This window comes from Salvelinus sp. IW2-2015, linkage group LG4p (genome assembly GCF_002910315.2).
Source record: "Salvelinus sp. IW2-2015 linkage group LG4p, ASM291031v2, whole genome shotgun sequence".
Classification (NCBI taxonomy): domain Eukaryota; kingdom Metazoa; phylum Chordata; class Actinopteri; order Salmoniformes; family Salmonidae; genus Salvelinus; species Salvelinus sp. IW2-2015.
In genome coordinates, this window is record NC_036841.1 from 17519062 (window position 1) to 17536276 (window position 17215).

Consider the following 17215-nt stretch of genomic DNA (forward strand, 5'->3'; position numbering starts at 1 on the left):
TTAAAGTTCAATTTGTAAATAAAGTTTTTTTTATTTCTAATGGAAGGATTTAATCATTTGCAATAATGTCTACTTATGATAAGGTAAAATGTTTATGTTTCTGTCTCCATATGATATGGTAAATATATCCAATGCAAAAAACAATTACATTTAAATGGTGTTAATATTAATTTGCATATATTCCCATATATTCCTTTTAAATCCCACAGAAAGTTTCCTGAATATTCCCCAAAATGTGCAACCCTAATAAAAAATAAACTACATCTTGCATCCATCAAACATTACTTAATCCCTCCATCCTTACATCTAACAATTGAAAATAACGGTAATCAAATTTTCAAAAATTTGATCCGATTAAGATGCATACCTCAGACATGAATAACAAACTCTCAATCTGTTAACAATATTTAATCAATATTTTTTATTAATTTTAAAAGGATATGCTTAGATTCATTCATTCAGTTGACACTTATTGTATTATAAAATGGAATGTGGACAAAAAAGTAACATGAATGTCTTCATAGTATATGGTTTTTCTCCAATATTTTTGAAAAATTGCCTTTAGAGTAATGCTTCCAAAAAACCTTCTACATTTAAGTCAGGCACCACATTCAATAAGGCACACACTGAATCTACAAATTGATATGCTTGGCTTACGGTGAAGTGAAGAAAGGATATGCCAAATTTCATAGATAAGTGTGATATCATCCAGTACTAACACTGATTAGTGTGCAATAGTACATAGAAAATAAGATAAAAAGATGACACAAAGCCAACAAGCTGTAAAAATCTACATTCTCAGGGTACAGTGCCAGGTTTGCATGATTAAAAAAACATGTACATTTGAATGCTTGCTACTAAGTGGTGTACGTGTTCAGTTTTTGTTTCATTGTAAACTGGATAATGCAGAGAATTTAAGTCGAAATATGCATATTATTTACCCATTCCCCTTTGATGCTTACTTGCATCATGTATACAAATACTACAGGGAACCTAAAAATCATTTTCTTTGATATATTTAAAAGGCAGTCTTGTGGAAAATAAAAGCTAATAATTTCTCCTCAATAGAGGGCTTGACTACTGAATTGCAAAATTATACTTTTATCATGCCTTGCTAAGGGTTACTGTGATTGATTAGAAATGTACAGTAACATCATTGCATAAAAGGCTATATCGCTTATCCAAATGCAAAAGGTACTGTAAAAAAACACTAAGCTTCTCAGTTACTGATTTCGTAGATTAAAAAGTTCTCACTTTTTATTTCACAAATCTAAAATATTTATCATGTATTCGGAATACACTTGAGTACCCAGATTAGGTCAACTTCCTAAAGAGGAGACTTGGACTGTATGAGTTTTGTATTTAAGCCCACCCCCTCACTTTGCACCGTACAATTATGTACAGCTACAGTATATCATTATCAAACATTTGTTCTCCTGCAAAAGCTACAACGTCAACAAATGTGATACTACACTTGACACTACCAAACTGATGGCCGACTGACATAGAATATCAATAAATCATCTGAATGGAGGATGACCGACTGTTATTGTGGTGCATTGGTGAGTGCTTGTGTTGCTCCATGGAATAAAAACAACCAGAGATGACGGCAGCGATATCCTTCCCCGGTGGTCACAAATCCTGGTCCCAGTGTGTAGGCTTTTATTCTAGCCTGACACAAACACACCCATCTCAACTAATCAAGGTCATGATAAGGCAATCAATAGAATCCAATGTTTTAGTGCTTGGCGGGAACAAAAGCCGGCACAACCGGTAGCTCTCCAGTACCAGGGTTGGTGACCCATTATAACCGTTGCTGATACAAATAACAATGCAAGTCTAAAAACAAACAAACATAGGATGTGGTTGGATCCTAGGCGTTTTAGCTCCAGACGTCCTGCGAGTACCGTCCCTTGGTCATCAGTTTCTTGATGTAGTCGGTGGCCTGAGAGCGTGTCATGCCGCCCAGCTCCTCTGCTATCTCATAGAAAGCTGTCTGCACATCCCTGGCCATGTTCCGCGCATCCCTAAAAACAGGAGCATTTCTCTATAAGACATTTGTCTTTTAACCCTTGTTTGAGGATTTTTGTGAATTCGGGAGTGCTTTCAAGAAATATGTCAATTCAATTTCAATCAATTTTATCGCCAAGGTGCAAATGTTACTGGCGAGGATCCTTCCTTACCCGCAGATGTATATGTGTGCGTTGTCTGTGTGGATCTGCCGCCACAAGTCCTCCTTGTTGGTCCTCAGAAGATGCTGCACGTACACCTGGCGGGGCGGTGAGAGGAAACAGATCTATTACAACATTCTCTTGAGCTTCCAGTCTTCACACAAACAAAAAACGCCCTTGCAAGGAAACGTGTTCCTCTTCCTTTATGAGATGAGGCAGCACAAACTCAATCCCTCAGGTATCTTCTGAGGGCTAGCCTAGGACTCTGTGTGGAGTATGTGTTGACCGTCCCCACTGTACATCCCCAGTGGTACAGAATCAGACAGATATAGATACCGGTCTATAGTACCAACAACCATGATTGGCAACACTCAAGAACGCTATGGAAATATGATAATGATTACAATCTTGTCTTGGTGTCCCAACTCCAGTGTGTGTAGGCTCAGATAACAATATGGCTGTATGGTCGTATATGGCCATCTATTTAATAAATATGTCATATTCTAGCTAACAGAAAAGCATTGTTCACCATTTTTAATAATAGTTTTTTAAGGTCCTAGTGCTGAATAACTAGAACTAATAAAACAAGTATACCTTTTGCTCCTGGTCCCGAGAAAAAGCCACGTTGAGCTTTGTGATGACACCCGTCTTCTCAGCCTCCTCCAACTCCTCCTGGTACAGATAGTCCTCTTTCTTGTGCCTGCAGCCACAGTACAAGACCGTCTCCCCCACCTCCTTGCCTACAGGAAAAAGCAGACCAATTGGCTTACTTGTATCCATACAAGACAGTTACGGTGCTTTATTTTAGTCAGTGTGAAACAGAACATGACAACTCATAAAAAAATACTATGCAGCATAACAAAACAATCAGGAAACCAACAAAAACATTTCCATGCGTCTATGGCAAGCTTCTATCATGGTGTCTACCATGTACCTTGCTCTTTGAGCCACCCACGCTCCTGGATGAAGCCCATGAAGGGAGCGATGCCGGTCCCAGGACCGACCATGATGACTGGGTTGCTGGCCTTGAAGGGCAGGCGGAACTGGGACTTGCGGATGTACATGGGGACCGTGGACTTGTGGCCGTTGTCCGCAACCAGTTTGTTCTTCAGCCAGGTGGTGGCCACTCCCTTGGTGAGGCGCCCGGTTTTAGTCGTGTACTCCACCAGCACAGCACAGATGTGGATGCTATTGGGGTGGACCTACAAAGAGAAGGCATCGTTAACCACTTTTTTTTTAGATCACACTATTGCAGGTTGACCTACAATGGACGCTTAAAAAGGTCCAGTGCAGCTGTAATCTCTTGGTATCAATTAAGTACCTGACTGATTGTTTTCAATTAAAATTACACAAAAAAAGAGCTTCTTAGCAAAGAGGAATTTCTCAAGCAATAATTTTGCTAGGACTGTCTGGGAGTGGTATGATTGGGAAGGGGAAACTGAAAATGTTCTGTTATTGGCAGAGAGGTTTGGAACCCTTTCTTATTGGCCTATTAACAAATTTACCGGATGGTGACGTCACCATGGAAAGCACAAACTTGGTCCACCCACACAAACAGCGTGGTGAAGAAGGCGCAGCAGCGCCTCTTCAACCTCAGGAGGCTGAAGAAATTCAGCTGGTCACCAAAAGCACTCACAAACTTTTACAGATGCACAATTGAGAGCATCCTGTCAGGCTGTATCACCGCCTGGTACGGCAACTGCTCCGCCCACAACTGCAAGGCTCTCCAGAGGGTAGTGAGGTCTACACAACGCATCACCGGGGGCAAACTACCTGCCCTCCAGGACACCTACACCACCCGATGCCACAGGAAGGCCATAAAGATCATCAAGGACAACAACCACCCGAGCCACTGCCTGTTCACCCCGCTATCATCCAGAAGGCGAGGTCAGTACAGGTGCATCAAAGCAGGGACCGATAAACTGAAAAACAGCTTCTATCTCAAGGCCATCAGACTGTTAAACAGCCACCACTAACATTGAGTGGCTGCTGCCAACATACTGACTCAACTCCAGCCACTTTTATAATGTAGAAATGTATGAAAAATGTATCACTAGCCACTTTAAACAATGATACTTCATATGTTTACATACCCTACATTACTTATCTCATATGTATATACTGTACTCAATACCATCTACTGCATCTTGCCTATGCCGTTCTGTACCATCACTCATTCATATATTTTTATGTACATATTCTTCATCCCTTTACACTTGTGTGTATAAGGTAGTTGTGAAATTGTTCGGTTAGATTACTCGTTGGTTATTACTGCATTGTCGGAACTAGAAGCACAAGCATTTCGCTACACTCACATTAACATCTGCTAACCATGTGTATGTGACAAATAACATTTGATTTGAAATAACTACTGGTCAAAAGTTTTTGAACACCTACTCATTGAAGGGTTCTTTTTTTGGACTATTTTCAACATTGTAAAATAATAGTGAAGACATCAAAACTATGAATTAACACATATGGAATCATGTAGTAACCAAAAAAGTATATTTTATATGTCAGATTCTTCAAATAGCCATCCTTTGAATTGATGACAGCTTTGCATACTCTTGGCATTCTCTCAACCAGCTTCATGAGGTAGTCACCTGGAATGCATTTCAATTAACATGTGTGCCTTGATAAGTGAATTTATGGAATTTCTTTCCTTCTTAATGCGTTGAAGCCAATCAGTTGTGTTGTGACAAGGTAGCGGTGGTATACAGAAGATAGCCCTATTTGGTAAAAGCGCTATGATGAAACTGGCTCTCATGAGGACCGCCACAGGAATGGAAAACCCAGAGTTACCTCAGCTGCAGAGGATAAGTTTATTAGAGTTACCCAGAAACTCAGAAATTGCAGCCCAAATACATTCAAGTAACAGACACATCTGAACATCAACTGTTCAGAGGAGACTGTGTGAATCAGGCCTTCATGGTTGAATTGCAGCAAAGAAACACTACTAAAGGACACCAATAAGAAGAAGAGACTTGCATGGGCCAAGAAACACGAGCAATGGCCATTAGACCGGTGGAAATTTGTCCTTTGGTCTGGAGTCCAAATTAGTTTTTTTGGTTCCATCCACCGTGTCTTTCTGAGGCGCAGATTGGGTGAACGAATGATCTCTGCATGTGTATTTCCCACCATCAAGCATGGAGGTGGTGTTGCGGGGTGGCAGGGTAGCCTAGTGGTTAGAGCGTTGGACTAGTAACCGAAAGGTTGCAAGATCGAATCCCCGAGCTGACAAGGTAAAAATCTGTCGTTCTCTGCCCCTGAACAAGGCACTAGGCCGTCATTGAAAATAAGAATTTGTTCTTAACAGACTTGCCTAGTTAAATAAAGGTAAAATAAAAATGTTAATATTATGGTGTGGGGGTGTTTTGCTGGTGACACTGTCTGTGATTTATTTAAAATTGGTTACTACATGATTCCATATGTATTGTTTCATAGTTTTGGTGTCTTCACTATTATTCTGCAATGTAGAAAATAGTAAAAATAAAGAAAAACCCTTGAATGAGTAGGCGTTCCAAAAATGTTGACCGGTAGTGTATATAGTGTAGTGTATATATAAAACACAGGGAAATCATGTTTTTGACTGCACTGGGCCTATAATAATACGTGGTTGTTTCACATTATCTCAATATAATTTATAGTGGATGACAGCGTCTGCTAAATAACTACTGTAAATGTAACAAGAAAAATACATGTATTGAGGAGGAGTTAGGGTGTGGGGTCATTAGGGGTGATGTACTGGGGTATATTCACTAGAAACCATAGTTTTGCTACAATGCATGGATACACCCCTGTATATATCCTCACCTTGGAGGAGGAGGCAATGGAGTAGTAGCGAGCCTGCAAACGGGGCATGAGCTCACACAGGTGGTCGATGGGAGGCCGCAAGGACGGCAGATCCTCCAGGATGGCGAGGATGTTCCTGTTGTCTTCAAGCACAAAACTCTGGTACAGAGCCTAGTAGAGACCACAACAACACTTAGCTGGGATAACAATGGAGTAGGTAGAAGTTGCCCCTAACCACTGATCTGGAGTCAGGCATCTGGGTCTGATACATGAGGGTCAGATATATTTACCATCCTCCTAAATTGGTTAAAGCTAGAGTTAGATCTGTGCTTCAGGGCAACTTTTCACATGTGTTATAAGCTCATCAGGGTTGGGGTCAATTCCATTTCAGTTGTCAGAAAGTACATTTGAATTCCAATTCAAATTTTTCTCAATGCTTTTCAAGATTGCTTCCTGAATTGAATTCGAATTGACCCCAACCCTGAGGTTTAAGCATACTTTCCCACTACCAATAACCCATCTTGTGTATGTTGAGGTAATCTTGACTACTTTTAGAATAGGAGTAGAGAGCAGATAAGTTAACACAGTGTCACAGCCACACACCTTGCCCTCGGGAGCAGACGAGGCCATCTTGCGCATGTTCTCCTGGTCCTTGGGGTCAGTGGCGTACTGGGCCAGCTCATACAGGACATTGGTGCGAGGCGGGTGGATGATGTCCAGGTAGTGGGTCAGAGCCGTACGGTAGGTGGTGGGGCAAGGGAATGGGTGCTTCTTATTGGACTCCTCTGATAAACGGCATCAAATAGCATCACATTAACATTGGTTATACACTAGGGGACAGTTTCCACAGATAAGCCCAATCTTGGACTAAAAAGTATTCTCAATGAAGCTTATTTTTAGTCCAGGACTAGACTTAACCTGGGTGAAGGACAAGATTTAGAGTAATAAAAAGCAGTTGGTGATTTCACAAAACCTTCTCCTTCAAAAAATGTCAATACAGGGAGAGTAACATTTCAAGAGATGTCCAAACAGAATGTGTGTGTTTAAGGATCTTCAAAAGACAGAGAGATATTCGGAGGACTCCGAGTCAAGGTGTTGCGTCAGGTCAGTGACGCACCATCAAGGTTGTTGAGAGAGATAACTGAATCAAGGTCCACGCCAAGGATCTGTCCCAGCCTGTTCACGATCGCTGTGTCATTGGTAGGATAGACGGCAACGTGGTCTCCCGACTCATATCTACAAAGACAGAATGACAAAGGGTTTTCAAGTCATCTTTCCACTATATAAAAAGGCACCATTTCACACAAGAAGTGTAGCCTATTCCTTTTAAGGAAATACTGTCTGGGAGGTAGATATAGGTTGATAACTGTACAAAGAAAGTTACGGCTCTCTTGGCTCTCTCGCTTACCTAATCTTGGAGCCTGTAATGTCCACTTCAAGGTGCATGAGATGCCTGTCGCCTGCTTTGTTGAGCTTGCGGTTAACAGTGACTGGAGCCAGGAATGGATTTTTTGCATCAAAAGGACTGGGGGGGGGAAAGGATCAATATAATTTCATACCAGTGAACTGTACACATCAGTATGCAGAGACAACATGAGGTAAATCGTAGAGGTAAACATCGACGGATAAAGCAGTGTCGCACTTCAGCGTTGCAACTAGGAAATCCCCTTTAGCTCCACTAGCGGGCAGTAATACTTGTTTAGAGAGACATCTATAGAACACAAAACTCTGAGGCAGATACTGTAATGATAAGTGAAGAGGATGGGGTAGAATAACTCACGGTTTCTGGGTCTCAAAGCTCTTCAGACGGCCCAACTCTCCTGTGTACACCTTGTTCATGTTGATGTCATTGTGCTCCCTGAGCTCGTACTGACGAACGCTAACGTAGAGCGAGAGGGCCTACAGTTAATCTGCAAATCACTCCTTCCATACTCTGTGTGTGTGAATTGAGGGAAAATGAGAATGTGATAATTACAATAAATTGGGATAAGTACCTGGAGTCCTCTCCTGAAGCCTCCACTCCAAAGTGCTCACACATGGCTGGCCAGAACTGCTCCCTCCATGTCACAAAGTCCTCCTCCAGGCTGACAAATGAAAAGGAGCAGAAACACCCTCTTATCAACCCCCATTTCTATCATTTGGCCATCATTTTGATCTCAACATCGGTCACACTTTGATTCGGGAGAGATCCAAGGTTATGTCCCAATTATCTCTCCTTCCTCCCAAAGTGTGCACTTGTTCACTTCCCTTCACTGATTTGAAAGGAAATGACTGGTATAAGAAATATGGTGTAAACTCCCATTAGTGCATGCCTCCACCAGTCCAATGCCTTTAGATTTGTGGGAAGTAGTAAAGAAGTGCACTCTTCAGGAGAAAATAGATATTGGGACGCACCCCTCCAACGCAGCCTCACTCACTTGCCGTCGTCGTCTCCCATGCCCAGGTCGAAGACCCTCTTGGCTCCCAGTTCCTCCAGCCTCTTGTCCACGTACGCCCCCATGGCATTGTAGTGTTCATATGTCTTGTTGCCCAACGCAAACACCTTCAGGGAGAGATGTCAACATCAGTCACTTCTAGTTTAAAAAAAAAAAATAATAATTTAAACTAACATTCAACAAATTCAATATGAGATCGTATACTATAGACACACACAGAGACATGCACACACATTGAACGCAAGCTCCTACACTGTACACTGTGAACGCCTATCATCTTTCATTAAGTGTAATTAATGCTGTCTTTCAAGTCTAGGACAGAAAGACACTGGCAGGGAGTAGAAGGAGCCCAAGTGACCATTCAGAGTGCCCGGCCAGATTGCCTCCAGTCAGAAGTGAAATTCTTCATCCCATTGAGGGCAGGAACGTTGGACCAACTCCGACAATGACCAACCAGCCAGGATGGCACGCATGTCAGCTATGGCCGAAGACAGAACTCAACCATACACATAAAGCCTATTTTTTGAATGTTAGCATAACTCATCTCGGTCTCACACTAAAGTTCATCCATGGGAAATACACATTTGAAAGTGAACGCTTGGCTAATGTACAGTTGAAGGTGGAAGTTTACATACACTTAGGTTGGAGTCGTTAAAACTAGTTTTTCAACCACTCCACACATTTCTTGTTAACAAACTATAGTTTTGGCAAGTCGGTTAGGACATCTACTTTGTGCATGACACAAGTCATTTTCCAACAATTGTTTACAGACAGATTATTTCACTTACAATATCACAATTCCAGTGGGTCAGAAGTTTACATACACTAAGTTGACTGTGCCTTTAAACAGCTTGGAAAATTCCAGAAAATTATGTCATGGCTTTAGAAGCTTCTGACAAAATTGGAGGTGTACCTGTGGATGTATTTCAAGGCCGACCTTCAAACTCAGTGCCTCTTTGCTTGACTTCATGAGAAAATCAAAAGAAGTCAGCCAAGACCTCAGAAAACAAATTGTAGACCTCCACAAGTCTGGTTCATCCTTAGGAGCAATTTCCAAATGCCTGAAGGTACCATGTTCATCTGTACAAACAATAGTACGCAAGTATAAATTTGTAAGTCGCTCTGGATAAGAGCGTCTGCTAAATGACTTAAATGTAATGTAAATGTATAAACACCATGGGACCACGCAGCCGTCATACCGCTCAGGAAGGAGACGCGTTTTGTCTCCTAGAGATGAACGTACTTTGGTGAGAAAAGTGCAAATCAATCCCAGAACAACAGCAAAGGACCTTGTGAAGATGCTGGAGGAAACAGGTACAAAAGTATCTATAGCCACAGTAAAGCGAGTCCTATATCGACATAAGCTGAAAGGCCGCTCAGCAAGGAAGAAGCCGCTGCTCCAAAACCACCATAAAAAAACAAGACTACGGTTTGCAACTGCACATGGGGACAAAGATCGTACTTTTTGGAGAAATGTCCTCTGGTCTGATGAAACAGAAATAGAACTGTTTAGCCATAATGACCATTGTTATGTTTGGAGGAAAAAGGGGGAGGCTTGCAAGCCGAAGAACACCCTCCCAACCGTGAAGCACGGGGGTGGCAGCATCATGTAGTGGGGGTGCTTTGCTGCAGGAGGGACTGGTGCACTTCACAAAATAGATGGCATCATGAGGCAGGAAAATGATGTGGATATATTGAAGCAAGACATCAGTCAGGAAGATATAAGCCTGGTCGCAAATGGGTCTTCCAAATGGACAATGACCCAAGCATACGTCCAAAGTTGTGGCAAAATGGCTTAAGGACAACAAAGTCAAGGTATTGGAGTGGCCATCACAAGGCCCTGAGCTCAATCCTATAGAAAATGTGTGGGAGAACTGAAAAAGGTGTGTGAGCAAGGAGGCCTACAAACCTGACTCAGTTACACCAGCTCTGTCAGGAGGAATGGGCCAAAATTCACCCAACTTATTGTGGGAAGCTTGTGGAAGGCTACCCGAAACGTTTGACCCAAGTTAAACCATTTAAAGGCAATGCTACCAAATACTAATTGAGTGTATGTAAACTTCTGACCACTGGGAATGTGATGAAAGAAATAAAAGCTGAAATAAATCATTCTCTCTACTATTATTCTGACATTTCACATTCTTAAAATAAAGTGCTGACCTAACGGACCTAAAACAGGGAATCTTTACTGGGATTAAATGTCAAGAACTGAGTTTAAATGTATTTGGCTAAGCTGTATGTAAACTTCCGACTTCAACTGTATGTGAATGGGGCCAACAGGGTTTTTCTTGGGCAAACTCCTGGCCTGATTATGAATAACAGGGGAAAGAGAGCGAGAAAGAGATAGTCACAGTATAGTTGACTCCATCCAATTCCCCGTCGGTCTCCTGCAGCCAGTCATAGAAGTCCTGGGGTTGTCTGTGGGGTCTCCCTCACCGTAAGTGGCCATGCAGAAGATGGCCAGGGAGTTGCCAATCTCAGCCAGACGGGACAGCTCCGACTGTGGATTAGAAGATGCCTGGACATTAGATATTTGCCATTACATGTGCTGTACGCCATTCAGGGCACTAATAGCTTTTCAACTTTATGGAACAGGACCTTGGCTCAAGAGACTAATATCGTTAGGAGGGGTACAGTTGAGCCACCTTTGAGCTATGCAGGTATGAATCCTTGTTGGAGCTGCTGGGGTGGCAGTATAGAAGCCTTATTAGACAGGGTTGTCATAAATGGGTTATTAGAATCGTTATTATACTAAGGGTGTTTTCACATTTTTATTTAACCTTTATTTAACTAGGCAAGTCAGTTAAGAACAAGTTCTTATTTACAATGACGGCCTACCGGGGAACAGTGGGTTAACTGCCTTGTTCAGGGGCAGAACAACAGATTGTTACTTTGTCAGCTCGGGGGTTCGATCCAGGAACCTTTCGGTTACTGGCCCAACGCTCTAACCACTAGGCTACATATTCCCTGTATGATTCGGATCTTGGAGCTTCTGGTACTCTGATCCATGCTATAAAGCCTGTGTGAAACACTAACAAACCCTGACTGAAGCGAATCCTGGACCTGTGTGAGTAGCGGATCCAAGACCCAGGACCAGAGTACCAGGTATTGTGACGCGGCAGCACGAATCGCATGGTACTTTTTGCCCATTGTAAACAAGCTAGCTTGCTAATGTCACGTAGAATTCAAATCGCACCCGAAATGATTATTTTCAGGTGTTGTGAAAGCAAAATCTATTTAGTAAAATTCTCAAATGATCCAGAAAAATGGAACAAGGATACCGAATTTCATATGTAACTATATAAACACTGATATAGGAATATCGTTATTAGGTTACCATGTCGTATTCCTCGGGGTCGGCAGCCATACCCTTCATGCCGTAGCGCTGGGCGTCTTTGGACAGCCGGTTGGCAAACTCCTCGCCCGTGCCTGTCTGAGAGCCGTAGAATACCACGATGTTCCTACCCTGGAGAGGGAAATAGCAGCAACACATGGAATGACCACATTTCCTGACCACATGACCTGGCGGCCAGGAAAAAACTCCAGGCCCTAGTTATAACCAAATACCAACCCACCCTGTTGCCATTTAACTTTTTGCTGTCCAATAACGAGGTAAAATATTACATTATACAGGTTAGAGCATTATGGTCTGTGATAGAATAATTAAACACTGAGTAAACCAAACAATAGGAACACCTTCCTAATATTGAATTGCATCTCCTTTTGCCCTCAGAACAAGGTGTCGAAAGCTCTACTCTACAAGGTGTCAAAAGCGTTTCACAGGGATGCTGGCCCATATTGACTAATGCTTCCCACAGTTGCGTCAAGTTGGCTGGATGTCCTTTGGGTGGTGGACCATTCTTAATACATACAGGAAACTGTTGAGAGTGAAAATCCCAGCAGCATTGCAGTTCTTGACACAAACCGGTGCACCTGGCACCTACTACAACACTCCGTTCAAAAGGCACTTAAATCTTTTGTCTTGCCCATTCACCCTCTGAATGGCACACGTACACAATCCATGTCCCAATATAGTACCACAGTATGAGTCATATCAAATCAAGTTTATTTTATATAGCCCTTCGTACATCAGCTAATATCTCGAAGTGCTGTACAGAAACCCAGCCTAAAACCCCAAACAGCAAGCAATGCAGGTGTAGAAGCACGGTGGCTAGGAAAAACTTCCTAGAAAGGCCAAAACCTAGGAAGAAACCTAGAGAGGAACCAGGCTATGAGGGGTGGCCAGTCCTCTTCTGGCTGTGCCGGGTGGAGATTATAACAGAACATGGCCAAGATGTTCAAAATGTTCATAAGTGACAAGCATGGTCAAATAATAATCAGGAATAAATGTCAGTTGGCTTTTCATAGCCAATCATTAAGAGTTGAAAACAGCAGGTCTGGGACAGGTAGGGGTTCCATAACCGCAGGCAGAACAGTTGAAACTGGAATAGCAGCAAGGCCAGGTGGACTGGGGACAGCAAGGAGTCATAATACCCACAAAACCTAGCGGTCAAACAGGGAAATGGTTCCAATAGTTTTCCAAGCATAAATTTTTCCCAAAAGGGATTTTAGAAACACTTAAAATAAGGGCTGTGTTTTGTGTAGGATTACTCTGGCGTGACATTTTGATAACCATGTAAATCTCTCTAGGACAATGTGACTATATTTACCCACCCCAAAAAAATGAATAGCTAATTAGCTGCTAATGTGGCTATCATAAAGAACTACAAATGCCATGACATGGACGAGACTGCCAAATCGAGGCAAAGGTAAGAATCTCTAATTAATTGTTAGCTAAATGTAGTAATGAATCAATTGGCTACATTTCTTTAAAATGGACAATTCTGTGAACTGTCTTGTGCAAGTTATACATTGACACAATACCCGTTAGCAAAGGTGTCAGCTAGAGATTACATGCAGAAGCTTGCAGTGACTTGTAGTTTTGCATGATGTCTACTTTGACGCTATTTAGCATTTTATAAATTAGAGTAAATAGAGCTGAATATATTGCTAAAAGTCACACTTTTTTGATTATTCTATTGGTTCTACTGTACCAGACAAGCTCAATCAAGCCCAGAAAATATTTCAAATGATTTTAAATAGTATTTGAATCCAAGTCTGGACTGAGGAGTCCGGACGATCCACTCCAATCCGTCCTCTACCTAATAACCATTATGTAAAGCCAGTCTAGTAGCTAGACCATTATCCTTCCCACACCCAAAATACTGAAAAATAGAAAAACACTCACCGTTTTCTTCATCTTTTCAATAAAACTAGTCTCTTGAGTAGAAGGTGCTCTGAAAGAAAAAGGAGACAAATGTTATACACTTCCAAAGTCTATAAAGAAAATCATGCACTGAACAAGTATTCTTTCACCACTATCTGCTGGGACATAAAACACAGCAAATCAATGATGCTTTTCACAGGCAAGAAAAGCACACATGCCTAGTACAGGGACCAAATGGTCACTTTTCACACTAATGGTTTATCATCACACTATGCACAATAATGGGAACGTTACAAGCATGTCATTGGAGGACCTTCAAACTTTCCTATAGCCTCATTGCCAGATCTGTTTGTGTTTTAGCCAACATTGCTTGCTATGACAGTGAACAACACAACAGAAGAGTTGACTAAAAGAACGGCAGGGTATCTTGTTTAAAACCTCTTAAGGATCTCTACAGATCGGTGTCCCACCCGCTGGACGGTTGAGCTAATGTGCGCTAATGCGATTAGCATGAGGTTGTAAGTAACAATAACATTTCCCAGGACATAGACATATCTGATATTGGCAGAACGCTTAAATTCTTGTTAATCTAACTGCACCTATTACAGTGAAAGAATACCATGCTATTGTTTGAGGAGTGCACAGTTATGAACTTAAGTTATTGGCACATTTGGGCAGTCTTGACACAATTTTGAACAGAAATGCAATGGTTCATTGGATCAGTATAAAACTTTGCACATACACTGCTGCCATCTAGTGGCCAAAATCTAAATTGCGCCTGGGCTGGAATAATACATTATGGCCTTTCTCTTGCATTTCAAAGATAATACAAAGAAGAAAAACTTTTTTTTGTATTAACTTTTACCAGATCTAATGTGTTATATTCTCCTACATTAACTTCACATTTCCATAAATGTCAAAGTGTTTCCTTTCAAATGGTATCAAGAATATGCATATCCTTGCTTCAGGTCCTGAGCTATAGGCAGTTAGATTTGGGTATGTCATTTTAGGCGAAAATTCTCACAATGAGAGATTGCCTAGAGATTGAGAAAATACCCTCGGCTAGACCTTTTACTGTAATGTAAACTTGTTAACTTGTCACCTCTCGACCGCTACTTCTGGAGGAAGCACATGTCACTGGCCCCACAGTTGCCCCCCTCCAAGCAAGGCAGTGTTAAAAAATTGTCTCGCTGAGTCCAACACACACATCGTAATAGCAGAGCACTGTTTTTAAAAACAGCTGAAATGTATAGACATTTTCCTAATATTTGATTGAGTTTTAACCTGAAATTGCAGTAACAGCCTTTTACATTCTGAAATTGTAGGCGTAGCTTTAAAAAATAAATAAAACTGTCAATGGTTCTTGGCTGGCTGCACTGAGCCAAGTAAAACAGCTATTCTCAACTCCCCAGTGAATTATCCACTTTTTTTTGTCGCAATTAGCTTTTACCACGTAATGATTTGCATTATATTGATAAAAATAAAGCCTGGTTTGTTCTAATTTTGTAAGGTAGGCCTACTCTACTTTTATATTTGTATGAGAGGGTAATCATACATTTTTTATAGGCTAAAGTTACTTAATGATGCATGTTAGCTTTAGTAACTGTGCTTTTGTATTGAAGCTCAAAATGTAATGAGTGTACAGACGTGAAAACAAACCCTGTCTGCACATGCGTGTGAATTGTTGCATTATTCAAGAGTGCAATATGGTTAACATGAAAAGTTGCTTGCATAGTTGAATAGTTTGTTAAGCATGCTTTACTGGCTAATGGCTATACTGGGATATTGCAGCTGCAGAGCAAGACCGTTCATTTATTGCCCCCGAACCCTCTCTCAGCACATAACCTTTTTAAATGTACATTAGCAATGTAACGTTATGTACATATTATGAAAATGTAAATCTCGTCACGGTCCCTCTGCTACCACGTGAATATGCCCCAAGCCTACAGTTGACTGATGTCCTCTATCTCTTAAGTAAACACAGAGTATTGTAAAGGTTAAGCGGGGTAAGGTGATTGGCAAGGCCAATGATGTAACACAGGGTCTAATACTGCGTCCTCCCTGTCCTGGCATTCTTTTAAAAGGATATTTTACTCAAAAAACATGAGTGTTTTGTTAATTAGTCCCCTGTTGATACAGTCCCCCCCAAGAAAGTGAGCATGTCAACAGTTAAGTTTCCAAAAAGAGCACTTTCAATAAAAATGGAAAAGTGTGATGGTGTGTTTTTTTTCATCATATGATGCATTTTGCATCACCATCACACTTTCTGCTACGTATCCCTGGCTGTAACATGAGACTCACAGAATTGTGTTTCTCTATTTCTTCATTTCCTTTCCAATTTCCTCAAGTGTTACTGTCAGGCTAGGGTGAGTAACTTTCAGTGAAGTATGACAGGCACGCAAGCTTGCAAAACAACCTTTTAGCTCAAAAGGGTCGCTTTCGGTCTTGAATCTTTCCCATATGTCAATTTTTTTGAAGACTCAAAAAATGTCAATTGACATTTGATGTCAAGGATTAACCTTCAAAGTGTCCATACTGCAACATTTTGACTATATGAGAATGTCCACCATGCATACTTCCTTTTGCATTCACATTTGAGTAAAGATGGTGTGAGGCTGACAACTTGCAAATATATAAAGATGTGAGAGGTATCCCATTTTGTACCATATGACAGTCTGAAAGGGCAACTGCACTTTAGACTGGCCTCATTTTAGATTTTGGTTAATTAAGAAATGCTAGTGGCCATGACTGAACTCAAATGTGAGTTGGTTTCGGGTTTGATGTGGGCGTCCTGTGTGTGTGTGTTCGCAGTTGGGAAGATTAAGCTATATTATTTGCTTCAGCCGGCTGAAGCTAACATATGGAATTGTTTTATGATGGTCAAACCAATGATCATTTAGCCATTTGATTTGATTTTGAGTTTTAGGACCCCTTAAGGTATCAAACAATCATTTTGATACTGCTATTAGCCCATAGAAACGCATTGAATTACAGCTTCAAACATGGATAAACAGATAGTCCTTAAAATCTGAAGTGCCTGTCCTATATCTGAGAGATAAGATTAGGAAACCATATATGTTTTTGTTGCATTTAACCCCTTATTTTAGGCACAACACTAACTCCATATATACTTAAATTAATAAAAAAATAAAAAAATTAACCAGCTACCTTCAGACTGGTCTTGTACGTGTTTGTGAAAGACTCATCTTTCCACAGAGGGGTCATATTGGTGTGTAGCACAAACCGTTCACTTCAGACGAGTCCTGTGATGTTTGTGGGAGCCGTAGAGCAAAACGGAGAACACCATCGTGTTCGTGTTCCTCACATCTTTCCATTGAGGTGTTATAATAGTTTGGACGATACAGATTTTCGGGACGTTGCATGGTCTGACAAACACTGCTCTAGCTCTGCCACCTTTCACTGCAGTGGATTGAGACACAGCCCATGCAACAACAACAAAAAGATCTCTAGGTTAAACTGACGGATTTTGATGGGGATTTTTTTATGATGCTAATTTGATTAACGCGAGGCCGCGGACTCTAGGGGGTTAAAAGCAACTAATATGGTGTTTTATATTATGTATCCTACTG

General features: G+C 41.3%; 1 protein-coding gene across 1 annotated transcript in view; it reads right to left on the bottom strand.

Annotated features, from left to right (window-relative positions):
• Window positions 1-1297: 1297 nt before the first annotated feature.
• Window positions 1298-17215, bottom strand: part of LOC111960621 (NADPH--cytochrome P450 reductase-like) — a 38465-nt gene continuing 22547 nt past the window's right edge. Inside the window, 15 exon segments of the mRNA XM_023982698.2 lie at window positions 1298-2027; window positions 2184-2269; window positions 2766-2911; window positions 3106-3373; window positions 5985-6134; window positions 6567-6748; window positions 7081-7199; window positions 7372-7488; window positions 7744-7842; window positions 7958-8047; window positions 8381-8505; window positions 10750-10811; window positions 10814-10898; window positions 11736-11864; window positions 13647-13695. Coding sequence (XP_023838466.1) covers window positions 1883-2027; window positions 2184-2269; window positions 2766-2911; window positions 3106-3373; window positions 5985-6134; window positions 6567-6748; window positions 7081-7199; window positions 7372-7488; window positions 7744-7842; window positions 7958-8047; window positions 8381-8505; window positions 10750-10811; window positions 10814-10898; window positions 11736-11864; window positions 13647-13695 — 1852 coding nt within the window. The 3' untranslated portion in view covers window positions 1298-1882.